General features: G+C 44.0%; 1 protein-coding gene across 6 annotated transcripts in view; it reads left to right on the top strand.

Moving 5' to 3' along the window:
• Nucleotides 1–27,505, top strand: part of LOC126251881 (plectin) — a 492,445-nt gene that overhangs the window by 332,508 nt on the left and 132,432 nt on the right. For all 6 annotated transcript variants that reach the window (XM_049952605.1, XM_049952614.1, XM_049952588.1 and 3 more), the window contains one exon: nt 8,186–9,245. In XM_049952605.1, coding sequence (XP_049808562.1) covers nt 8,186–9,245 — 1,060 coding nt within the window. The remainder of the gene's footprint in view (nt 1–8,185; nt 9,246–27,505) is intronic.

Raw genomic sequence — 27,505 nt, 5'->3', positions numbered from 1 at the left:
ATTAAAATTTTTACACCAAGAAGAAATGCAGATGATATACGGGTATTCATTGGACACATATATTTTGCTAGAACAAACATGTGATTATATTTTCACGTAGTTTGAGTGCATATATCCTGAGAAATCAGTACCCAGAACAACCACCTCAGGCCGTAATAACGGCCTACATACGCCTGGGCATTGAGTCAAACAGAGCTTGGATGGCGTGTACAGGTACAGCTGCCCATGCAGCTTCAACACGATACCACAGTTCATCAAGAGTAGTGACTGGCGTATTGTGACGAGCCAGTTGCTCGGCCACCATTGACCAGACGGTTTCAATTGGTGAGACATCTGGAGAATGTTCTGGCCAGGGCAGCAGTCGAACATTTCCTGTATCCAGAAAGGCCCGTACAGGACCTGCAACATGCGGTCGTGCATTATCCTGCTGAAATGTAGAGTATCGCAGGGATCGAATGAAGGGTAGAGCCACGGGTCGTAACACATCTGAAATGTAACGTCCACTGTTCAAAGTGCCGTCAATGCGAACAAGAGGTGACCGAGACGTGTAACCAATGGCACCCCATACCATCACGCCGGGTGAAACGCCAGTATGGCGATGACGAATACACGCTTCCAATGTGCGTTCACCGCGATGTTGCCAAACACGGATGCGGCCATCATGTTGCTGTAAACAGAACCTGGATTCATCCGAAAAAATGACGTTTAGCCATTCGTGCACCCAGGTTCGTCGTTGAGTACACCATCGCAGGCGCTCCTGTCTGTGATGCAGCGTCAAGGGTAACCGCAGCCATGGTCTCCGAGCTGATAGTCCATGCTGCTGCAAACGTCGTGGAACTGTTCGTGCAGATGGTTGTTGTCTTGCAAACGTCCCCATCTGTTGACTCATGGATCGAGACGTGCCTGCACGATCCGTTACAGCCATGCGGATAAGATGCCTGTCATCTCGGCTGCTAGTGATCCGAGGCCGTTGGGATCCAGCATCGCATTCTGTATTACCCTTCTGAACCCAGCGATTCCATATTCTGCTAACAGTCAATGGATCTCGACCAACGCGAGCAGCAATGTCGCGATACGATAAACGGCAATCGCGATAGGCTACAATCCGACCTTTATCAAAGTCCGAAACGTTATGGTTCGCATTTCTCCTCCTTACACGAGGCATCACCACATCGTTTCACCAGGCAACGCCGGTCAACTGCTGTTTGTGTATGAGAAATCGATTGAAAACTTTCCTCATGTCAGCACGTTGTAGGTGTCTCGACCGGCGCCAACCTTGTGTGAATGTTATGAAAAGCTAATAATTTGCATATCACGGCATCTTTTTACTGTCGGTTAAATTTCGCGTCTGTAGCACGTCATCTTCGTGGTGTAGCAATTTTAAAGGCCAGTAGTGTAAATCTGTGCTCTGCCACTAGGCAAGAAAATTTCTATAGCCCTTCCTTTGTCTCCCCCTGTAAGTACGAAACAGGGCAGAGACTTCCGTGAGCAAAGAAAGTTGCGAACAGAGAGCGCGCTTGAGACGACCGGCCTTGGAGCAGCAGGTGTGGAGTGGAGTGGAGTAGGGTGTACGCAGCCAGTGAGCCAGTGAGTGGCGATGCGGCGGCCGGCGGAGCACGCGGCGCGGCCGGTGCTGTCGGCGCTGCGGCACGGCGGCCTCACCTGCGTCTACCTGGCGTGCGCCGCCTGCGAGCAGGCCCGCCACAGGCGCCGCCGCCGGTCAGTGGCAGCTACCAGCCTGACAGCCAGCCGGGTCACGTCCTCCGTCCTGCCATATCGCTCTGCTGCCTCAGCTGCCGCCTGTGCCTCGACTTTCGTGATTTGTCGTTCTGTCATTTGCTTCTTTGTGCGGCGTGTTTCTTTTAAACAGCAGAATGAGTGAAGCTAACAGTGAAGTGCAGGGAAATGATAAGGCAACTGTAATTAGTATCATTTTTTCTGCGGGGTTGTCTGTTTCCAGATTCACCACTTAAAGCTGGTTCTTGAATCTCCGTAAATAGTCTTTCTCAGGATGATCTATTACGTCTATCTTCAAGTGTGTGCCAAATCAATTACTACTGCATCTCTGTGCGTCTCTCGCGGATTAAACAAACCTGTAGCTATTTGTGCTGCCCTTCTCTGTATGGGTTCACTATACGCCGTTACTTCTATCTGGTACTGGTCTCACACATTTGAACAATATTGTAGGACTATCCTAGCGCCCGCTGCTTAGCTCACGTTGATTGTGTGGTCTGCACAGATGTTTTCGTTTCCCTTTAATCGAATTTTTATTTACTCACAAATTGCAACACCTTCTAAACTTGGCAAACTAATTAAGCCCAAAGAAGCATGGGCCGAATTTACTTCCGACCAGAAAACTGTTCTGGTAACTATAGTTAAAAATGTTTGTTAATCCGCCCTTTTGAGTTCTTGTGGTGATATTTCCACAGAAACATTCATCTCCTAGTACTTCTTATTTAGAAATCAAATACAAATTTTCGTAGATTTAACTTTGAAAATGTTTTAATATGACGAAATATTTTAATAAAAATTTTCATCCCCTATTTCACCTATATAGGGGTTAGATTTTCAAAAATCCCGAAACCCATGTATCTTTATTTCTGACCGATAAAACAAACACCAATTTTCGTAAATCTAGATTCCAAATTACATTAATACTGTCATTTTTCAAAAAAAAAAAACTTTCATCCTGTATTTCACTCCTTAGGGGTGGACTTCCGAAAAATCCCTTCTTAAACGATGCCTTCAGTGTAAGATCAATACGCTCTCCAAGTTTCAAGTTTCTATCCTTCGTAGTTTGCGCTGGGCGGTGACGAGTAAGGGAGTGAGTCAGTCGGGACACTGCATTTTATGTATAGAGATGGGTCGAACGAGTGTCTTGCAAGCAATCTGCTTTGGACATTGATTGCATTTCTTTAGTATCCCATCAATGAACTGAAGTTTTCCACCTGCTTTGCCTACGAATGAACCCACATGATTGTTCCATTTCACATCACTACAGATTTTTACACCCAGGTTTTTGTATGAGTTGACCGATCCCAGTTGTAGCTCTTTGATGATGTAGTCACAGCATACTATGTTGTTTCGTTCTGTGAAGTACAAATTTTACTTATTCTAACACTTAAAGCAAGTTGGCAATCTTCGCACCACTTTGAAATCTCCCGAAGATCTGACTGAATATATGTGCTGCTTGACTCATATGTACTGCTTTACTCTGATGATACTTCATTACAGATAACTGCACCATCTGCGAAGAGTTTGAGCTTACTATTAACATTGTCTGCAAGGTCATTAATGTACAATATAAAAGTAATATATGTATAATTTCAATATATAGGGTGTTTCAAAAAGAATATACATATTTCGAAAGCATATGTTATTAAACAGGGACACATATTTACGAATCTCTCAAGTCTATATTACAGACGTTCAATATGTCCTGCCATACTCCGGTAAGCATGTCGATCGTCAGTGGTATTATGGCAGTAGAGATCCGGTTCTTCAAGTCTTGTAGGTTCTGCGGCAGTATTGGTGCATAAACGTTGTCCTTAATGAAACCCCACAGGAAGAAGTCACAGTGCGTCAAATCCAGTGACCATGGAGGTCAGCTGAGAAGTCGCCGGATGTTTGACGACCCATCCAATGTTTCGATACAATTTCATTCACATATTCACACATTTGGCGACTATAGTGATGAGGTGCTCTGTCTTGTTGAAAAATGAAGTTGTCGTCGTTCAGCCTCGGAAACAACCAGCTTTGTAACATAACAAGATACTGCTGGCCGTTATCCATGTTTCCATTAAAGAATACTGGGCCGTAAACAGGTGAGTGGGATATCGCACAAAACACATTGACTTTGGGTGAATCTCATACATTTTCAGTGTGTGCATATGGGTTCTCTAGGCCCCAAATTCGAAAACTGTGTTTGTTCACATTCCCACGAAGATGGAAAGACGTTTCACCACTGAACACGATGCGTGGTGCGAAAGTGTAATCATTGTCAGTAGCACTCTGAAGTTATCAGAAAATGCCACACGTTTCCGTAACAGGTGTAACTTGCACAGCTTGATAGCCAACCGGCGTCTTAAAATACGTCCAGTTAGTATTGTAGGCAGTTGTACCTCCCGACTGACGCGACGAGTTGAATTTCTAGGACCACCTTGCAAAACGGTTTGAATTCATGAGAGTATCTTCGTCGGAAACACGAGGGCGGCTAGGACTCTTTCCTTTATATATACATCCTGTGTCTACAAGCTGCCGATTGTTGTTGTGGTCTTCAGTCCTGAGACTGGTTTGATGCAGCTCTCCATGCTACTCTATCCTGTGCAAGCTTCTTCATCTCCCAGTACCTACTGCAACCTACATCCTTCTGAATCTGCTTAGTGTATTCATCTCTTGGTCTCCCTCTACGATTTTTACCCTCCACGCTGCCCTCCAATGCTAAATTTATGATCCCTTGATGCCTCAAAACATGTCCTACCAACCGATCCCTCCTTCTAGTCAAGTTGTGCCACAAACTTCTCTTCTCCCCAATCCTACTCAATACCTCCTCATTAGTTACGTGATCTACCCACCTTAAAAATGATTTCTGCTGTGGGGTAGTCATTTTGCAACATGTAACGGTAACCAAGCAAACAGAAGACATCCCATGTCTAGCGGCGATGAATATAACCTAGACAAAGTATACATTCCTCCAATAATCTAACCGTGGCGCAGCGAACCATAGTGTTGATAACATAGTAATTTTTAATATGTATATAGTTTTTGAAACGCCCTGTATAATTTTATTATACATTACGATCCTACAAAGTGAATTCAAAGCTGCAAGTTAACGGATAACGCGCAGAAGTTCTCATTTACCGAACCACTCAGCTATACGAGTATTGCGCTAACGGGTAACAGCGAATCGACGACATCGTCCCATACCATGCTCAACTCTCAATTACTTGGTTACTCTGATCTAAATATAGACGAGTACTTGATGCTGATAGTTCTTCGCGTATATTTGGAGCCATTCTCATCTACGGTGCCTCCCACAGGTGTTGAAGGATACGTGGCGGCGGATTCACACAGAGAACCCTAATTTCTTGGTAGTCACACCTACATTCATAGCGTTTAGATATCAGAGATTTGGTGGTCGAGGAAATACTTTAAATTCGTAATTGTGCACTTTCCACGGTTTGCAGACACTTCTATTAATGTGACAAATCAGATTATCTACCTTAACTGTTACTTCCTCTCGGGGGAAAATAATCGTCATACAAAGGTCTGTGATCTCTGAGAAAACAGATTCGTGATTACTTCTCGGCATAGTGTCTTCCACTTGGATTGCTATTAATAAAGTGTACCAGGAAGATATTACCCACACCAAACGATTCCTTCGCTGCCTTATTATCCGGTTGCAGAATGTTTCTTCTGCGCCATTTGACACTAGACGTGCCACTTCCATCCGTTCTACCATAGCCGAAACTGTGACTCTAGTCTAGTTTCAGTAAAGGCAACAAAATCTAGTGTTTCTCGTGGATGACAGCTCTTAGCAAGGGCGTAGACATTATCCACCTGCGATAGAGCCCAGTGAGCGCCAGAGCTTGAAGAAGAATTGAGGTAAATTCGAGTTTATTTGGTTTCTCATTTATCATGAAGATGAGAGGCTTCACTGTAGCGTGTAATCTGGCTTCCATGCACTTCAGGCATCAATGGTTTCAGTATCGCCACAGTGACGGTTATTTGCATGGGCGACATTAGTTCACTCACGACACATCTTCACTATAGTACTGTAGATATGTGCTGTGAATGTTGAATCTCGGAGGTGGTCTTAATGCTGTGATTTGACAGTGTATTACCTCTGTGATTGACTGAGCGGCCTAAGTACGAAGTCTCGTCTGTAGAGGGTTACAGTGAATTGAAAAGGGTAACAGTTCAAGGTTGGAGTTAGATCATTTAGAGATACTTCAGTTCTGAGGCAGTGTGGACGAGCTTTCCCTCCCAAGCCCTCAGGTGCATAATTTCAATGAGATATCACACACCTATTCCTACAAGACCCGCTCTCCTTCACTCTAATTCATTTCCCACAACACGTACTTAATTGAACTTGCATCAAGTAAGATAATACGGTGTCAGTGCACTCCACTTTTCTTCAAAAGTAATTGCGTCGAAACTGTCCAGATTTAGAATATCAGGCATTCCCCTAAATCATTTGAGAATCAAAGAAAGGTGAAACTTTGTGGGAGGGTTTTACCGATTTTCTTCCACTTGCTTCTCCAACCGTGTTTCATGACGTTGACGGCAATGTCATTATTTGGAGGTTTTAAAGGACACTACTTATGCATGTGTTTTCTTAAAAATATAGGTATATGACGACGTCGCCTTTAATAACAAATGTTGTATTAAATTACAGTTGTCCTACCTGAGACAACAGGCATATAATGAGAAAATGCAGAGAGAATGTACTTGCTTTCGTGCAAAAATATTCAGTGAACTTCATAGTCTTTTTTTCCATAAAACTTGTCTTTGATAGTAAACAAAAGAAGCTAACTGATGGTTGCGCAATACACTGAAATATGTCTAGGCCAAAATGAAGAAAAATGACATATCGTTTCACCAAAAGCAACACCCTCAAAGGAGCTTATTTTTGATGAGTAAAATGTCGACATCAGTTGCATAGGAATTATTTTTTATTTTTTTTTTTTTGTGCATGACCAGTCTCTGCCGACATTGCCATCTTCAGTGCACACTGGAAGTGTCATTGTGTTATATACTTACAGGGTGGCTGCAGATGATAATGTGGCCCGATATCAGCCAGGCAAAAAAAATTAAAATAAATCCTATGAGGCCGTTAGTGAAACTTCAGTTATTAAAAATGAAGTCCATGAGTCCAGTGCTACATACAGACTATGGATTGTATAAAAGTATCATGAAAGTACAAGGGGCAGTCAAATGAAAACGAGACAGATGGACAAAAAGTAAGTAAATTGTTTACTGAAGCCGTACTGCGGGAAGTAAAGCAGTGACGAGGGGTCGTACTTGCGTAACTCGGATGGTAGAGCGCTTGCCCGCGATAGACAAAGGTTCCGAGTTCGGTTCTCGGTCCGGCATCTGCTTATAAGTTTTATATCAGCATACACGCCGTTGCAGAGCGAAAATTTCGTTCTGGAAACTATTTATTATTTCAAAAGTAATCACCATAAATGTTAATACATTTATCCCACTGCGAGATAAGACGGTTATTGTCTTCATGGAATAACGTTTGCGGTTGTCAGCGGAACCATGATTGTACCCACGCATGCACCTCTCCGCCGGAAGTAAGTTGACGGCCACGAATATCTTTCTTCACTTCTCCAAATACATGGAAATGGTATGGGGAGAGATTGGAAACATATGGAGGATGTGTAAGGGCACCACAAACCCGCCCGGTTGGCCGTGAGGTCTAACGCACGGCTTTCCGGAAGGGAAGGAGCGCCAGTCCCCGGCGCAAATCCGCCAGACGGATTTGTGTCGAGGTCCGGCCAGACAGCCAGTCTGTGGATGGTTTTTAGGCGGTTTTCCATCTGCCTCGGAAAATGCGGGCTTGTTCCCCTTATTCCGCCTTAGCTACACTATGTCGGCGATTGCTGCTCAAACAAGTTCTCCACATACGCGTACACCACCATTACTCTACCACGCAAACGTAGGGGTTACACTCGTCTGGTGTGAGACGTTCCCTGTGGGTCCACTGGGGGCCGAACCGCACAGTAACCCTGGGTTCGGTGTGGGGCGGCGGAGGGGTGAAGTGGACTGCCGTAGTCATCGGGGAATTGCGGACCACTGCGGTTGCGGCGGGGACGGAGCCTCTCCGTCGTTTCTAGGTCCTTGGTTAACATAACATAAGGGCACCACAGCGAATCTTCTGAGGTATACTCGAAAAAAACCATAGGCTCAAAGGCTGCCAAGGATGTTTCGACTACAATGGAAAAGTTTTGCCGTGAAGCTCTTACACATCTTCCATGCAGTCCCCATCTCTCCCTCGCGATTTCAATCTTTTTGGAACCCCGAAGAAAGTTTACTTAATCTTTGTTCATCTTGTTCTTTTTCATTTGACTTCCCTGTATAATTAACATTGGACTGTTCCTTCTTCTTTTCTTTGATATTACACTAAGAGTGCATCGCAGGAATCGGAATAATAGCAGCGCGCCCTTCTATGTTACAGTGAGCACCTGTACGAGCCGATCTCTCCGCCGCCAGAAGTCACCAAAATGACGGACAAAGAGGCGAAGTCGGCGGTGGCGGCGGAGATGTCGGACGTGGACATGGCCGACGACCTGGCCGACGAGGAGATGCTCAAGGACGTGGCCGAGCTGGGCCCGCGCACGGCCAGCGCCGACAGCCGCGAGCGCCGCTTCCTGGGCGCCGCGCTCGAGGACAGCCTCGCCGTGCCCGACGACGGCACCGAGGAGGACGTGGCCATGGCGGGCCCGCAGCTCGGCGACTCGGCCAACGGCCAGCCCGCTGCCGCCGCCGACGCCGCCGCCGCTGCCGACGCCGAGGCGGAGCGCCGCTACATGGCCACGCCGACGCCCACCACGACGACCGAGTCGCGCACCGACTGCGACATCAACACCAGCCAGCTGGACTCGTCGGGCCTGGAGGACCTGCCGCTCAAGCGCGGCGCGCGCAAGCGCATCACGGCCGAGCCCGAGGCCGCGCAGCTGGGGCTGCAGCAGCGGCTGCGCTCGCAGGCGGGCCGCCTGCGCTCCAAGATCCGCGGCATGTCGCGCCCCAAGTTCTCCATGCCCGAACGGCCCAAGTTCAACCTTCCGGACCGACCCAAGTTCAACCTGCCTGAACGGCCCAAGTTCAACATGCCCGACCGCCCCAGGTTCCACCTCCCGGATCGGCCCAAGTTCAGTCTGCCAGAACGCCCCAAGTTCAATATGCCGGAAAGGCCCAAGTTCCACCTCCCGGACAGGCCCAAGTTCCACATGCCGCAGCGGCCGAAGTTCACGATGCCGGGCGCGGCCAAGACGCCCGAGGACGAAGAGAAGAAAAAGAAGAAGAAGCCGACGAGCAGCATACGGCGGCCGCTGCGGGACCGCGCCTCCACTGTCTCCACCGCCTCGTCCACAGCGGGCGGCCACAAACGGCTGTTCGACTTTGATTTCAGGTCCTACCCGCGCATCTTCGATCGCGCGAAGCGGTCGCGCGACTACGCCACCTCGTCGCCCAAGGCCGGGCCGCGGAAGCTGACGCCACCACCTCAGCAAGTGCGGGTACGTTCTGCGACGGGCTGTTGCGCCTCCATCCTACTTAGTGTAAAGTAGCCACGCATAAGCTATTTCATTTTCTTGCCATCAACAACCCTAGTTCACTCTCACTGTAGAGTAAATTTTCTCGCCTGACATCTCGTTTAAAAGTTCCACATTGATTAAAAAAAGCTTTTCCTTATCAGAATTAACGTCTTCAACGAATTTACAATAATATTCACAGAAATTTCATTCACCCTGTCGTATTACAGACATACAGGGTGTCCCAGGAAGAATGGTCAGTATTTAGGAATATGACAGGAAGGATCGTTCGAAGCAAAATGTCTAGTAAACATGGGCGCTAAAATGCACACCTTAAGAGCTATGAGCACTTTTTCATCTTCGATACTGCGAAACAAATTTCTTCTATTGCAAGATCTTTCCTTTCCATATTTTGAGAGGAGGAAGTACAAACCAAAACAAAAATAAAAAAAGTTTTTCAGTACAGGAGATGTGTTTCACAGTATCATAACTCTTAAGCCACGCATTTTAGAGCTCATGTTTTCTGCTTCGAATGATCGTTCATCTCATACCTCTGAATATCGACCGAGCCTCCTGGGACACCCTGTATACGCTAGTGAAGAAGAAATGCGGGACCACACTAATAAATTTAAACTGTCTGTAGAAACTACACTACTGTTTGTAAAAATTGCAACAAGAAGAATACATGTGATTACAATGAAATTTCATCCATAGATTAGAGACATGACAGTACACAAATGATTAGAATTACAGAACCGTACATGCACCATGAGAGTGAGAATTCTGTATGGTGTGAAGCCTTCATCTGCTGCAGTCAGAGCATCTAGACGTCATGGCATGGAATCAAAGAGGGCCTAGATATGCTGCTGGGAAACAGAGTGACAAGCGGTTAGCAGCCGCATCCACACAGCAACGACAGTGGTTGCAGAAGGGCCAGAACGATATCCCAGACATTTTCGAAGCGTGACATGTCAGGCGACGCGCAGCTCAGAGAAGCTGGAGTGCCCAACATCCTTCGAAGAAGGCTTGCACATACTCGCCATATGTGACCGAGTGTTATCCTGCTGAAATATGCCTTGTGGAGCTGCCTGCAGGAGGGTCAGTGCTAATCTACCTGTTGCTGTTCATATTGCCCTCAGTACATAGCAGCCAGATCACATGCTATAGGCAGTGGCACCCTAAGCCATCACTCTTGCGTTTGTCCGTTGTGCAATAATGCCATCTTGACTGCATTTACCAGGATAACGTCTATAACTGTAGGACAAGCTGAAGCAGGACTCATCCAAAAACAACTTACTTTGCCACGCACGACGCCGGTGATGGCGTTCATGAGCCCACTGTTCTGTGAGGCGTTGGCGGTTTCTGTCCGATGGAAGCTTAGTCACTGGCATGCATGTCCCAGTCCCCACCTCTAACCGTCGAGGCAAACATATCCACATCGGTTGTAGCGATCCAAGCTCAACCCAACACCGTGATCGAAACATTTACGTCAATTACGGAAGTGCGGTCAAGATGGCGGTCATCCCGCTCTGTGGTCACATTGTATGATGCAGTATCCGCTCATTTCTGTGTACGACTTCTTATATCCACTGGATCCACACAAGAGTCACTGACGTAGCAACGTGTCCTGTGCGAGTCACAATTTCATGATACGATAAACCAATCATTGTACCATGTTTGAACTCACTGTCGTGCCGATATTCCCCTTTTTATGTCGACGAGACTTAACCTGCGCTTGGGACGATGTTAGGGCACCTTACCTTATAACTGTATGTATTCTTCGATTCCTGTCAGTTCTTCTTCCCCCCCCCCCACTTAACTCGACACGTTTACTGTTTCGTCGATCCGTAATTAACAAACAATCGAAGGACATTTTGGGTTAAATGAATTTGAAGAAAGTCAATAGCCACAGTTTGTGATCAGTTTCATATCTCTCTAGCAAGCAACACATACCGGTTAACACATTTACTGCCAGAAATACTACATATAATAAGCCAACGTTAACACAAAATTACTTTTTCACCTAGGTAAGCTTCTTCATTCACTGAATGACAATGTTAAAATATCTGTAGGAATTAACAAAGCGACAGGTCATTGACATTCTACAAACTGTGTGGATACAATTCTTTAATACTGATCATACCTCAGATGTGTTAATGTAATGCGAAACACTATGATGCTCAAACGTATCCGAACGATTTGAATTGCCTTCCGCCTGATTTGTATGCAGCCCACATAACATAACTATCTTACATGCACTGTAATGTATTTCGATACATCCGTTTGACTATACAAAACGATTACTACAAGAGAGCAGTGGAGAACACTGTTCTCTATGGCTATCAGTCCAGTTGCAAACTGAACCACGGTTATGAAAATATCACGAAAATGATTATTAGAGAAGGCACAGTCTTTAAAGCTTCTGAACTCAAATTTATTACAACAAATGACATTTCAAAAAGCAAGCTTCGCTCTGAAACTACGTGAAGAATTTTTTTTTCGAAAGACATTAAATATGGTTTAAGTCACAAGTAACAAAGCCTGCGCATATTTAAACTTGAAATGACGTAACATACAGGGTGATTCAAAAAGAATACCACAACTTTAGGAATTTAAAACTCTGCAACGACAAAAGGCAGAGCTAAGCACTATCTGTCGGCGAATTAAGGGAGCTATAAAGTTTCATTTAGTTGTACATTTGTTCGCTTGAGGCGCTGTTGACTAGGCGTCAGCGTCAGTTGATGCTAAGATGGCGACCGCTCAACAGAAAGCTTTTTGTGTTACTGAGTACGGCAGAAGTGAATCGACGACAGTTGTTCAGCGTGCATTTCGAACGAAGTATGGTGTTAAATCTCCTGATAGGTGGTGTATTAAACGTTGGTATAAACAGTTTACAGAGAATGGGTGTTTGTGCAAAGGGAAAAGTTCTGGACGGCCGAGAACGAGTGATGAAAATGTAGCACGCATCCAGCAAGCATTTGTTCGCAGCCCAGGAAAATCGACTCGCAGAGCTAGCAGAGAGCTGCAAATTCCACAATCAACTGTATGGAGAGTCCTACGAAAAAGGTTAGTTATGAAACCTTATCGTCTACCTGAACGTCAACTACCCGAGGCGATGGATCGGCCGCCAGGCAGCCCGTGACAGAGCACTTCATCACTGGCCTCCAAGAAGCCCTGATCTTACTCCCTGCGATTTTTTCTTATGGGGGTATGTTAAGGATATGGTGTTTCAGCCACCTCTCCCAGCCACCATTGATGATTTGAAACGAGAAATAACAGCAGCTATCCAATCTGTTACGCCCGATATGCTACAGAGAGTGTGGAACGAGTTGGAGTATCGGGTTGATATAGCTCGTGTGTCTGGAGGGGGCCATATTGAACATCTCTGAACTTGTTTTTGAGTGAAAAAAAAACCTTTTTAAATACTCTTTGTAATGATGTATAACAGAAGGTTATATTATGTTTCTTTCATTAAATACACATTTTTAAAGTTGTGGTATTCTTTTTGAATCACCCTGTATATTTGTGTTCGACGAGGATTCGAACCCAGCATCTAATCGGATCGTTAACCAAGCACTATTAAATGTTAAATATCAAATTTTTCACGGTAGTGAGATGACAGACCGAAACGACGAGGCGAAAAATTTTTTCGTTACCGGAATTCGAACCCAGCATCTATCCCCGTCGTTTTTCTAGCCACGAGTAGATATTAAACACCGAATTATTTCATCATCAGTGATGTGCACGTATCTCTGAACTGGAAATAATGTGACGATGAAACGTTCTGTGCTTACTGCGAATCGAAAAAGCACGCCAAGCGGAGCGGCCGAGCGGTTAGAGACGTCATGTCAGTAATCGCGCGTCCCCTCCTGCCGGAGGGCATGGCATGGGTGTATGTGTTGTCCTTAGCGTAAGTTAGCTTCAGTTAGTTTAGGTAATGTGTACATCTAGGGACCGATGACCTCAGCAGTTTGGTCCCTTATGAATTCACACACATTTTAAACCACCCACATACTATCGTTGACGACTACACACGACATCAACTATTGAAGTCTTTTTCGCCAGTAGCTATGAGAGGCACGTTTGAACCGGAAATGTCATGAAAAGTTCCGTTTCTGATAGGGAGTTGACAACGGTACCAATCTTTGTAGTTGAAAACGCACAGAGAGACGTTAAAAATATGATCATTTTCAACTGTCGCTTAGTATGCTCAAGCTACACCTTCAAGTGATATGATGAAAGGTTTTGTACCGAACCACGATTCGAACCCAGACTTGCGGTTTTTGTGGAGAGCTTGAGGAATCTGGAATCTTGGGGAAACAACGAAACAATGGAATTATATCGTCCTGAACGAGGCAAATCTCAGGAAAGTGAGGATTTCCAATTGCAGTCCAGCACCAAATATTTCAGCATCTAAGTTCAAATGCAATAAGAAATAAGTGTCCTGTGACCTTACATGACGATTGTTCATTAATAAAATAAAATTCCTGTCGTAAGAGCGCTCACTGTTGACAGAGTTTCTCCTTGCCGCAACTTATGACCCTGTCTTGGCCCCCCCTACACGTACTCCCTTGTCTCTTCCAACCGAAGGGACATACAACGTTAATGTGGATTTGGAACCACGGTGCCACTGTAAGCTTTTCAGTTGGCGTTACCAAAGGTGCAGGGGTCTATTCATGGTTACTAAAAATGTTTGCCTGAAGTGTGAATCGAACCCAGACCTTAAGTATACGCAGATAGACTCATTCCAGTAGACCATCAAACTGCAGACATGGCTGTCTTGTGATTTCGTCGTAACGAAGGATGTTTCACGTTGGATGAGAATTCTGTCTGCGGGAGGTGGAGTAATTGGAGTACATTCAAAGCATTCGTTTCGTGGTTCGTCTCTATCACAAATCAAAAGCGAATCGGCTACGCAACACGTACTTTCGACTTGATTTTGTAACCATTGAAGTAAAATCACATAACGGCCACCCGCATGAACTAGCAACACAGTGGTTTGCGGATTATAAAATTAAGCGTGAAACGAAAAAAGGTCTACCGTGTGAGATTTTGTTCCCTTTGGATTTAATAGAGCGTTACAGCAGTGGAGGCAGCTGGAAAAGTCTCTGCCGGTTACGGGGTAAATGCATCGAAGAAATCACGTCAAAAAATAGTTCTCATTTCAGTTAGGATCGCTTGGACGTGGTTTATTTGCCACGTACAAGAAGATCAACGGGCTTTGATGAAAAACATTTTTACGGTTTGTCGCTATGGTCCACCCAACTATTGGCAAATGTGATGATGTGCGACCATTTAACCGTCGCGAGAGTGTTGCATTCAGTGGTCAATGTTTGGAAATAAAGCAAAGAAAGTATGAATAGGATCAAACCTCCGTCTGCAACAAAGTCATTAGAGACGAAAGCAGAATCTAGGATTGGGAAGGAAAATAACTGTTTGCTTTCAAAGGAAAGATTCCAGCATTTGATTTAATCTGTTTAAGGAAATAACGGGAAACTTAAATCAGGATGACGAAACGGGAATTTGAACCACCATGTGTCAACTTCATAAAAAGAATACAATGGTTGGCCTTAACAAAAAATATCTGAAGCAAAGGCCAACGTGAGCCTACAAAATGCAATATTATCCATCTGGTGGCACTAGACAAGTGTTTTGTGTGTTACGAACTTTATTCCACGAATGCGTCTATCAGAGTCGCTATCTGTTGCCAACGACTGAGACGCCTGGCGGTCATCATGTAAGAAAAACTACTAAAGAGTCTGTATCAAGTGTTGCTGCTGCGCGAGAACACCCGTCTACACTCTGCTGATTTCACTAAACCACCTAGCCAGGAGCTGGAAAGAATTCCCTACCACTCTTATTTTTCTAAACTTTCGTCCTGAAGCGTTTACCTTCTTTTTCCTCGCCGAACAACCATTTCAATAAGTTATCGGGAAATGCTATCATACACGCTCCGTTCTACTACGAATGATTTACAACTTACGATGATCTACATATACATTTACACAGATACTCCACAAGCCACCATACGGTGCCTGGCAAAGGGTATCCTCTACCACCACTAGTCATTTCCTTTCCTGTTCCACTCACAAATAGAGCCAGGGAAAAACGACAGTCTGTATGCCTCCTTATGAGACCTAAAATCTCGTATCTTATCTTCGTGGTCCTTACGTGCAATGTATGTTGGCAGCAATAGAATCGTTCGGCAGTCAGCTTCAAATGCCGGTTCTCTAAATTTTCTCAATAGTGTTTCTCGAAAAGAACGTCGCCTTCCCTCCAGGGATTTCTATTTGAGTTCCTGAAGCATCTCCGTAACAAATATGTGTTGTTCGAAACTACCAGTAACAAACTAGCAGCCCGCCTCTGACTTGCTTCGATGTCTTCTTTCAATCCGACCTGGTACAGATTCCAAACATTCGAGCAGTACTCAAGAACAGGTCGCACCAGCGTCCTATATGCGGTCTCCTTTACAGGCGAACCAATCTTTTCTAAAATTCTCCCAATAACCGAAGTCGACCATTATGAAGAAAGTCTACCTTAACAGATAAAACTTATATTTGAAACGAGGCTGCCCAAAATGTCACACAATAGCAACATATTACGCACATTTGACCTCGATATGCCTGCCGGTGTGGCCGAGCGATTCTAGGCGCTTCAGTCTGGAACCGTGCGACCGCTACGGTTGCAGGTTTGAATCCTGCCTCGGGCATGGATGTTTGTGATGTCCTTAGGTTAGTTAGGTTTAAGTAGTTCTAAGTTCTAGGGGACTGATGACCTCAGATGTTAAGTCCCATAGTGCTCAGAGCAATTTGAACCATTTTTTGACTTCGATATTGTCTGTGTCTACTTGAAGCCCTGTGTGCTACCCAGGAAGCAAGATCAGTGCTGGACTGTGATTCGAACTCAAATATTCCCTTTCGCTGGGTTTGACGCCTTCAGGACGATGTAATTCCATTGTTTCGTTGTTTCCCCAAGATGCAAAAATGGTTCAGATGGTTCTGAGCACTGTGGGACTTAATATCTGAGGTCATGATTCCCCTAGAACTTAGAACTACTGAAAGCTAACTAACCTAACGACATCACACATATCCATGCCCGAGGCAGGATTCGAACCTGTGACCGCAGCAGTCGCGCGGTTCCAGACTGAAGCGCCCAAGATTCCAAATTCCTCAAGCTCCCCATGAAAACAGCAAATCTGGGTTCGAATCGTAGTTCGGCACAAAACTTTCATCATATCATTTCAAGCTGGAGCTTATAGTGGCATAAATTTGCAACTAGACTTGTACAGAACAGTGTTCTCTACTGGTCTCTTGCAGTAACCATTTGGTCAGACGAATGTTCCGAAATACTTTGGAGTGCCTGCAAGACAGTTATGTTATGTGGGTTGCATACAAATCAAGCGGAAGGCAATTCCGGTCGTTCGGACACTTTCAAGCACGACAGTGCATCAGCATTTACACATCTGTTGGGAATCACTCGATCGCTTTTTTCATCGTATCCATGACACAGTAAGCAGACACACTTGCATTAAAAGTTGAGGATTTTCATACTGAAATACAGAGAGAGAGAGACAGTCTGCTACGACTCTGGGTGAGTGCTCGGGATACGAAAGAAATGTGATGACTCTGTTAATTCTGACAGAGTGTCACCACTGCTGATAGACAATATAATCCTCTTTCCATATGTTTATGCCATTTACCTTTGAAAATCGATTCACTGTGTACTGCAGTTTACACGCATAACGTAGTAAAGCCATCTTCTCGCTGTTCTGGTTGCATACAGTTCAGTTATTCGGATCGATAAGAGACGTGGCTCCTCGTGCCGAACGAAGCAGTGCGGCGCACTGAACATACTCTTTCAGACCACTGACCAGATAACAATAGAGTCAGTCTTGCGAAATCAATATGAAAAGCCGACTGTAACGTAATATGTCTTTCACGTCTGATATTCTTAAAGTCAAGAGACGATTAAATTTTTTTCATTCACTGTAATCATGAATGAGACGTGTCAACGGTTATATCTTTATGAGACTTACGACACTTCTGAATAGGTCGTTGGAATAGCTGGTCGAATGGTGTTCAAAAATTGTTATTCATTAACTCGTTTCGCGCATAGCGCGTCACCAGAACAGATGTTCTGATAATGGGTTTTTCCCGAAACGCGTCAGTAAATCAGTATTTTTGAAGAGCGAGTGACCAGTTGTTCTGACGACCTATTCAGCAGTGGCATAAGTTTCCTCCTGTGCTACTCATTTCACTCCTTAACACTTCTGTCAGTAATTCTTTTTTAAATTATCCAGTCATCAAAGTTATAAGGTCAAGAGATTGTCTGTTTATATATTTCTACTTACTTCTTAAGCTTTAACGAAGCTCAAGAAAAAATTTTCTTGCTTTCCGTCAAATTATTCTGGGTGTGTGATTGCGCAATACTGTATAATACTCCACCTACAAACAGTGAGCCATCGTAAGTATCCTTTACTCTAGGACTCTGTTACGCATCCGGCCACTGGAGTGTACGTCCACAGTTTTATTAACCAGCTCACATTTGAAGCTATGCTTTCTGTCTATCTAAATGTCGACAGAAGACGTAACGTACTCGGATGCCGTATTTTTGTTGAAACGTGGCCAAACTTCTTTTCGTACACCATGTTCAATAGACGCGTCAGCGGCAGAATACGAATCGCCTAGAGCAAAAAGGGATAAGATTAACCTCCTGGCAGCACAACAGCCTTTCCCCGTCGGCTATTAACAGATGTTTGCTGTTGACCCAGTTTCCTTGGACTGAAGGTGACGAGTTCACAGTCTGCGCTACTTCATAGCTCTAGAAAGACTGTGTCTTCTCGTTGCGGTCTTTAACCTGAATTTTGCTGTTCTTTTCGTCCATGCACAGTTATTGTGCACTCTTTGCTTTTCTGCCTTTGTAGACCGACAGTATGCAGTAAATTTGTCTTCCTGATGTGTTAGCTGGTGGTTCATATGCTAAACAAGGAACAGTCCTTGCTTCGTAAAGGTAGCACTGCAGTAATTGTGTTTACTGAAAACGTTTTTTAGAAAATAAGTGTTTTTGTTTTGTATTTGATTGATGTGCTCACTGGGCAGCATATTACTTAGTACGGGGACATAAAACCAATTTCCAGTGACTCAATAATCCAAAAAACGATTTTGCGGACCATAAGTACGCTGAGATACGTCACTCTTGCCCTCAAAAGAGAAAATACACACATTCCACTCTCGCCGCGTATGAACTCTTTTACTGACGTAAAGGCGTTATTCAATTGTCTTCTGTTGATTTTCTTTTCTGTTTAAAACTGAAAACACTACCTTCCTGCAGTTAAGTGAAAGCGATGGACAGTCATTCCATGTCACTGCTTATTATGTACAGTATTCAGTGCAAATTGAGTAACTCTGTGTTATGTAATCAATATGAGTGAAATTAGACAGCATGTAATACAATAGAAAACTACCAACTCTCGGCTGCTTTTACAGGTACTTCATGATTTAGGGTGAAAAAAATAGAACGTATTTAGAAAATAACGAGCTTACAATCTCCGAATAGCCCATCTCAGTAGGTCCAAGTGTCACGCATCTAACGAGACGGTTTTTTTTTCAAATTCTCAGTCGAGTACGGTTACGAGCGCGGTGTTCCTATTCAGGACTGCGCGACATATTCATCGCAACTTACGGTAACCCCACCACAGTAACACTGCGGATCACTTGATCACTTGTAACTTTAGTAAATACCCAGGGAGACGTTTTATTGGAACTCCGTGTGGTTGTAGACCTAATCAGTTACTTTAGCGTGGAGCTTGATCAGCACAGCCGGAGTCACTAGTTGTTCTGTTCTTATCTAACCGTATTGTACGTATTTAACCAAAGTACCGCTATTGCATATACTGTTAAGAGTTACGAATGACCCAACGACCTAATGAGGTTTTTCACGCAAATGTTATCGTATGTGGTACTAAAAATATTTTAACGAACATATAATCATCACCATCATCAGTGTTCTGCCTAAAGGCAGGTTTTAACATGGTAGTTCTCCAGGCTGTCCGGTCTTCTGCCATCCTCTTCAGGTCTGCATTGTTTCCTCTTCCCTTTATGTCGTCTATCACCTTGTATCTCCTTCTTCCTCTTAGTCTTCTCCCACAAACCAATCCTTCCAAAGCATCTACTAGCAAGCACTCCCTTCTCAATGAATGTCCCAACAAGTTCTTTTTCCTTTCTCTTACAACCTTCAGCAAACATTTTCTCTCACCAACCCTTTCCAATACTCTTTCATTACTCACTCTTTCCATCCAGCTTATTCTCTCTATTCTCCTCCACATCCATATCTCAAATGCTTCTAACCTTTTTTCATCCTCTCGTCTCAGTGGCCATGTTTCTGCCCCATATAGCGCCACACTCCAGACAAAACATTTGCCAAGCCTTTTCCTTAGTCCTTTATCTAATTTGCCAAATAAGTCTCCTCTCTCTGTTGAATGCCTCCTTCGCTATGGCAATTCGGGTTTTCACCTCTTGGTGACATCTCAAGTCTTCAGTTGTTGTGCATCCGAGATATTTAAAATCACTTACTTGGCTAATGGTAGATTTCCTATTTTAATATTGGACAGTCTGCGTCTTGTACTGATGACCATACTCTTTGTTTTTGCTGTGTTTATTTGAATCCCATATTCCACACAAGCTTCCTTCAGATCTTTGAGCATGTTTTCACTGTCCGCTCACTTTCTGCCATTAATACCATGTCATCAGAAAATCTTATATATTCTATTCTCTTTCCACCAATACCTATTCCTCTTTTCCCATCTACACTTTTCGCAATAATCTCTTCAAGGTATACGTTAAACAACAGAGGGGAAAGGCAAGAACCTTGTCTAAAACCACGTCCAATGCTGCTTCCTTCTGACGTTTCATTTCCAATGCTTATCCTTACTTTCTGGTGTAATTATAGATTCTGTATCAGTCGTCTCTCTTTCCAATCTACTCCTTTCCTCTTCAAGATATCCATCAGCTTGTTCCACTGGACTCTGTGAAAAGCCTTTTCTAAATCTATAAAAACAGCAAAGATTTCTCTACTCTTTTCCATATATATTTCCCCTATAGTTCTTAGCAGGCCAGTAGCATCTCTTGTTCCTTTTCCTCTTCTAAATCCGAACTGCTCCTCTGCAATCCCTCTATCCAGCTTGCCATATAACCTTCTATTCAACACTCTCAGCAAGACTTTAGTTGCATGAGAAATTAGACTGATGGTCCGGCGCTCTTCATATTTTTTAGTACTTCTCTTTTTCTCTATTGGTATCATAATTGTTGCACCCTCAGGCCATTCCCCTTTGTATATCTCGTTACAGAGGTAGACTATTTCTTTTCTTGTCTTGTTTCCCAGACTCTTCAACAGTTCTGTTGGTAAATCATCTATTCCACATGCCTTCCTATTCTTCATCTCCTTCAGCGACTTTTCTACTTCTGCTTGCAAGATGGTAAATCCCTTTCCATCTTCCGGCACATATTGCTCCTCTTCAACCTTAATTTCGCTTTGCATTTCATCCCCCTTATACAGACATTCAATATATTCTTCCCATCTGTTCAAAACCTCCTGTGGTTCTTCTGCTAGAGTACCATCCGCTCTTTCTATTTCCATGTTATTCCTCTTTCTTTTACGTTCAAAAACTATCTCACTAGCCAGTCTATACATCATTTCATACTTTCCCTCTCTCTCCATTTTCTCTATTTCGTCGCATTTCTGTTTCATCCATTTTTCTCTTGCTTCTTCAGTTTCTCTTCTTAATTCATTATTGAGTTTCCTGTACCTCTTTTTGCCTTCTTCAGTTTCTACACTTTTCCACTTTCTGCGCTCTTCCATCTTTTTCAACATGTTTTCCGTTATCCATTTTTTCCTGGTGCTTTGAGATACTCTAATTCCTAGTACTTCTTTGGCAGAGTCCATGAGTCCTTCCCTCATTTTTATCCACTTGTCATTAACACTTTCATCAACACTACCTCTTTGCCATTTTTCCATAAATCTGTTCTCCAAATCTGATGTCTTTCCTACCTCTTTGAGTCTTTCTGTGTTTAGTCTTTCCTTTGTTTTACCTCTCCAGACTTTTTTCGACTTCACTTGTATTTCTCCCATTACTAGGTTGTGGTGTGAATTTATATCCGCTACTGGATAAGCGTTAGCTTCTTCAAACAGTTCCTAAACCTTTTTTGTATCAGGATGTAGTCCAGCTGATATCTTTCCCTATTCAATTTTGATAACCATATGTAACGTCTCCTTTTGTGGTGTTCAAATACTGTGTTACCCACTGCTAATGAATTTTCTGTACAGAAACTAATTAGTCGTTCACCTCTCTCATTTCTTATTCCTAATCCAAATTTTCCTACTGTATCTTCATCTCTTCCTTCACCCACCACTGCATTCCAGCCCCCCCCCATGATGATAATGCAGGCATTTCTATTTTCTTTCTCGATGAGTTCTTGTATTTTCTCATAATATTCTTCCACTTCCTCATCTCTGTGCTGGCTGGTTGGCATATATATCAGTATTAATACCAAATCTTTTGAACTACCCTTCAGTCGTATCATCAACAGTCTTCCATCAATATATTGTACCTTCATTACCGTATTTTTCAACTTTTACCCTATCAATATTCCTACTGCGTTTTCACCACTCTTGATTTCCCCTGAGTAAAAGAGTTTATAATCTCCACTTTCTATCTCCCCATTCTCTCCCCATCTCATTTCACACAAACCGAGGGCATCTAATCTGTTCCTTTTCATCTCCCGTTTTGCATTCTCTAGCTTTCCTGCTTGCAGAAGTGTCCTCACATTCCATGTTCCAATCCGTATCTTTCCTCCCTTCACTGTCCCTTTCTTCCTTCCCCTCCCGGATATCCGAATGAGGGGAAGTTTTAACTCCGGAATCTTTCACATGGAGAGACATACCATGTACTGCTTGGGAATGTAATGTGGTAGTTTCCCGTTACTTTCCACATAGGCAGTAGGATGCCCAACCTAAAGTCAGCCGCTCACCATGAGTAAGACGCTGTCTGTAGCCGCCCCTCTGGGGTCCAGTCGCTACTTTTACTCTTTTTGTACCCAAAGAGAAAAGGTGCCTCTTCCGCCAGCTCCGCCCTACCGAAGCCCATCTTCTCTGCCTTCGCTGCCGTTGAGGTCTTCACCGCATCCCTGGCAAGGGGCCCTCACGAGGTACTATCACCCGGGCCAGGTGAACAAAGGTTTTTTTAACGAGTTGTTACTCCTCCCCCTCCTCCTTTCTCAACCGGGTTTGGGACTGGCTAAGGCGGAGTTAACGAACATATAAGGGTGTTCAAAAGAAAAGGTACGAAGTAACATTGTGGGTATAATTGAACTCTATATTCAAAAGAAATCACCAGAGGCCTGAGCACAACTACTCCACTGTTTCACGATTCGAAGGATTCCCTGTTCCCATAATTCCTCTGGTTGTGACAGAAGCACGTTCTCCACTACGTCCTTCAATTCGTCGTCTGATTTGAAGCACTTCCCTTTTAGAGGTTTATTTAGCTGACGAAAACCATGGAACTCGCAGGGCGACGTGTACAGGCTGTAGGGTGGATGCTCAATTTGCTCTCATTTGAACTTGGCTATTACACTCTGCGTGACCTTGGAGTTGTGTGGACGCGCTTAACGTGAAGCAGAATCAGTCCCTCTGAGCTGTCCGAGCTGTTTGCTCTTTATGGACTTGCGAGGGCTATGGTATGTCTCACAGTACACGTCAAAGTTAATGGTTTTTCTCGTGCTCGAAGAATTCGATGATTATCAGACCTCGGACGTCGGAAAAGAAGGTGAAAGCCACCTTGCTGATGAGGGCGCAGATCTGAATTTCTGAATTTTTTTTTGGGGGGGGGGGGCAGGTGGCGACACAACACTCGCGTCCCTAGGTGTTTTGAACACTCCGTATATATATATATATATATATATATATATATATATATATATATATATCACGATCATCTCCAGAAGATGTCGTACCTCATAAAAGATGCTTATCATATTTTGTTTCCACACTACATGGATTTATTTATACAAATATCTATATTTCTGATAAAATAACATGAAATGTAGCCTACTTATGTCAACAAAACGACACACGGCTTTTTGTACTAATGCTCACATGTCAAAGCGTGGAACTGTATCATCAGGTGTACAGTACTGAAAGTAGTTATGAAGTTTGAATCAACACTTGGAAAACGTCAAGTTGAGTCCATGAAACTTGATGATGGGTTTAGTGCTTCTCTATTTATTGAAAGACACGTTTTGCCTATGGACGATCTTGGATGTGGGAGTCTTTAGTTTGGTTGTACAGGAAACGTTCCACGTCGAAAATTACCTCGTCAGCATTTTGCAAATGTCTGCTGAGGGAATTACGAGGGTTGCTTTTTAAGTAAGGGCCGTTTTTATTTTTAAAAAAGATACAAATACTTTTGTAAAAAAACTTTTATTTTCTGATTCTACATACTTTTACCTATTTTTCTACATAGTTGCCTTGTTTGTTTAAGCACTTGTCATACCGTACAACTAAGTTTTTAATTCCCTCTTCAAAGAATTCGGCCGCCTGCTCCGACAGCCAAGAGTTCACGGCCGCTTTCACTTCATCGTCGTCATTGAAGCGCTGCCCGCCAAGATGGTGTTTCAGGTACTGGAAAAGGTGAAAATCGCTGGGAGCAAGGTCGGGGCTGTATGGTGCATGGTCCAAAACTTCCCAGCCAAAAGAATCAATCAAATCCCGAGTCTTTTGAGAGGTGTGAGGCCTAGCGTTATCGTGCAAGAGCAAAACTCCTTTTGTCAGCATGCCGCGCCTTTTGTTTTGAATTGCTCTGCGGAGCTTCTTTAGAGTTGCACAGTAGGCATCTGAGTTGATTGTCGTTCCTCGTGGCATAGTCCACTAGCAAAACACCGCGCCGGTCCCAGAACACAGTTGCCATAATCTTGCGCTTTGACAGCGTCTGTTTGGTTTTGACCTTGACGGATGAGGTTGTGTGTCGCCATTCCATCGATTGTCGCTTGCTTTCGGGAGTGATATGGGATACCCATGTCTCATCTCCAGTGACAATTTGACTCAACATGTCATCCCCTTCTTCCTCGTAACGAATCAAAAAGTCCAATGAAGCGGCAAATCTCTTCCCTTTGTGGTCCTCTGTGAGGAGTCTGGGTACCCACCGAGAACACAGTTTCTTAAAGTTTAGGTTTTCAGACACAATTTTGTACAAAACCGATCTTGAAACTTGTGGAAATTCCAAAGAAAGAGTGGAAATTGTGAATCTTCTGTCCTCACCAATCTTTGTTTCGACTGCAGCCACCAAATCATCAGTGATCACAGAGGGCAGGCCTGAGCGTTCTTCGTCATGGACGTTTTGACGGCCATTTTTAAAATCTTTAACCCATTGACGCACTTTACCTTCACTCATTGCATTCGAGCCATAAACTTCTGTTATCTGACGATGAATTTCTGCAGCTGATACGCTTCTTGCGGTCAAAAAACGTATCACTGACCGTATCTCACACGCGGCGGGCGGTTCAATAATCGTAAACATTATAAAGTAGCACAGCGATGCGTACACGTCAGCTACAGAGCTGCAACTTGCATCAGTGTGAACGGGAAGGATGCCGGCAAGTGGCGCGGCGGCTTGTTGCGGCGTCCGCGCGAACTACGGGACTATACGCGCGAACGGCCCTTACTTAAAAAACAACCCTCGTAGATTAGGAAATGAGACACTAAAAGTGGTAGATGAGTTTAGCTGTTCGGGCAGCAAAGTAACTGATGATGGCTAAAGTAGAGAGGGTATAAAATGCAAGCTAGCAACAGGAAGCACTGGCGCGCATCTCCCCCTACCCCTTTCTCTTCATGGGGATACTTCGCGGGACCCCTCCAGGTCTGGCCGGTTTAGCATTCGCGCTCGCACCAAAGCGGTTCATCTACATCTACATCCACTTGGATACTCTGCAAATCATACTTAAGTACCTGGCAGAGAGTTTAGCGAACCATTTTCACAACACTTCTTAATTATTCCACTCTCGAACAGCGCACGGAAGAAACGAACACCTATATCTTTCCATGCGAGCTCTGATTTCCCTTATTGTATGAAGATGGTCGTTTCTTCCTATATAGGTCGGCGTAAGCAAAATATTTTCGCATTTGAAGGAGAAAGCTGGTGATTGAAATTTCGTGAGAAGATCCTGCCGCAAAGAGAAACGCCTTTGTTTTAATGGTGTCCTGCACCACGTCCGTGACACTCTCTCCCCTATTTCTCGATGACACAAAATTGTTGCTCTTCTTTGAACTTTCTCGATGTACTCCTCTCACCCTATCTGGTAACGATCCCACACTACGCAGTAGTTCTTCGAAAGAGGACAGACAAGCGTAGATCTGCTGCATCCCTTAAGTCCCTGCCAATAAAACACAATCTTTGGTTCGCATTCCCCACAAAATTTTATGTGTCTTCTTTCCAATTTAAGTTGTTCGTAACATTAATTCCTAGGTATTTAGTTGAATCTACGGCCTTTAGATTTGATTAATACAGGGTGTTACAAAAAGGTACGGCCAAACTTTCAGGAAACATTCCTAACACACAAAGAAAGAAAATATGTTATGTGGACATGTGTCCGGAAAGGCTTACTTTCCATGTTAGAGCTCATTTTATTACTTCTCTTCAAATCACATTAATCATGGAATGGAAACGCACAGCAACAGAACGTACCTGCGTGACTTCAAACACTTTGTTACAGGAAATGTTCAAAATGTCCTCCGTTAGCGAGGATACATGCATCCACCCTCCGTCGCATGGAATTCCTGATGCACTGATGCAGCCCTGGAGAATGGCGTATTGTATCACAGCCGTCCACAATACGAGCACGAAGAGTCTCTACATTTGGTACCGGGGTTGAGTAGACAATAGCTTTCAAATGCCCCCATAAATGAAAGTCAAGAGGGTTGAGGTCAGGAGAGCGTGGAGGCCATGGAATTGGTCCACCTCTACCAATCCATCGGTCACCGAATCTGTTGTTGAGAAGCGTACGAACACTTCGACTGAAATGTGCAGGAGCTCCATCGTGCATGAACCACATGTTGTGTCGTACTTGTAAAGGCACATGTTCTAGCAGCACAGATAGAGTATCCCGTATGAAATCATGGCGGTGAATCGAGGAAGTACAGTACATACTGACGAAACTAAAATGAGCTCTACCATGGAAATTAAGCGTTTCCGGGCACATGTCCACGTAACGTCTTTTCTTTTTTTGTGTGTGAGGAATGTTTCCTGAAAGTTTGGCCGTACCTTTTTGTAACACCCTGTATATCGTGTAACCGAAGTTTAATGGATTTCTTTCAGCACTCATGTGGATGAGCTTACGGGTGTTACTGTTGTCTTCGCACTGTCAGTAAGCACGCAGGATGTAATTACTACAATTTTTATATGGGCGTAGGCCCATGGTAATTTCACATGTGTGGCCAGGTGGCATTCCTAGTTGGTATATCGGACATTCAGACAAATCCAGTTTCCTTTCTTGTGCGCCGCTGTCCATTTCTTGTGATCACCGCATGTGATCATTTAGCATGTACTACACACGCCATCCAGCTGCGAAATAGATAACTTCGTAGCGGGTCTGCCACCTCTACGTCAACACTCCGCCGGCAGCTTGGTGCTGCGCGTCAAGCTTTGAGAATGATGAACGCCTCTAGCTTGCATGGACGATACGTGGATATTATCAGCGTGCTTTTTCATCATTTTCGTGTATTTTACCAACTGGATTTTTATCAAGGCATGTATAAGTGGGGAGTTCCTTTTATGTTTGATTTCATGTAACGTAATATGGCAATTTTATATCAAGTTCCATAAGTTACGTGGACTATTGTATATTTATATATCCGTCACATGAACTGTAGCCCCTCTCCACCCCACTCCCCCCACCCCCATTTATTATCATTGTTTTCCCTTTATATTAGATGATGGCAGCATAAGACTGTTAAAACCCGTCATCTTCGAGCAATAAAAGTGGCTGCACTGCGACCGCGGCGTATGAAGTGTGTTCATTTTCAATCGCTAGAAAAGCTTTTCTGAAAAATAGAAATTTGTTAACATCGAATATATAAGTAAATTCAAATGTTAGGAAATATTTTCTGTACAGAACGGAGACGGGGACAATAATCAGTTCAGATACGAAGAGTAGAGAAGCTTTTGAAATGCGGAGCTGCAGTAGAACGTTAGAGATTGG

This window comes from Schistocerca nitens, chromosome 1, assembly GCF_023898315.1.
Source record: "Schistocerca nitens isolate TAMUIC-IGC-003100 chromosome 1, iqSchNite1.1, whole genome shotgun sequence".
In the NCBI taxonomy this organism is placed as follows: domain Eukaryota; kingdom Metazoa; phylum Arthropoda; class Insecta; order Orthoptera; family Acrididae; genus Schistocerca; species Schistocerca nitens.
Note: the sequence above shows the minus strand (reverse complement) of the source record. Positions and strands in the feature narration are given on the sequence as shown.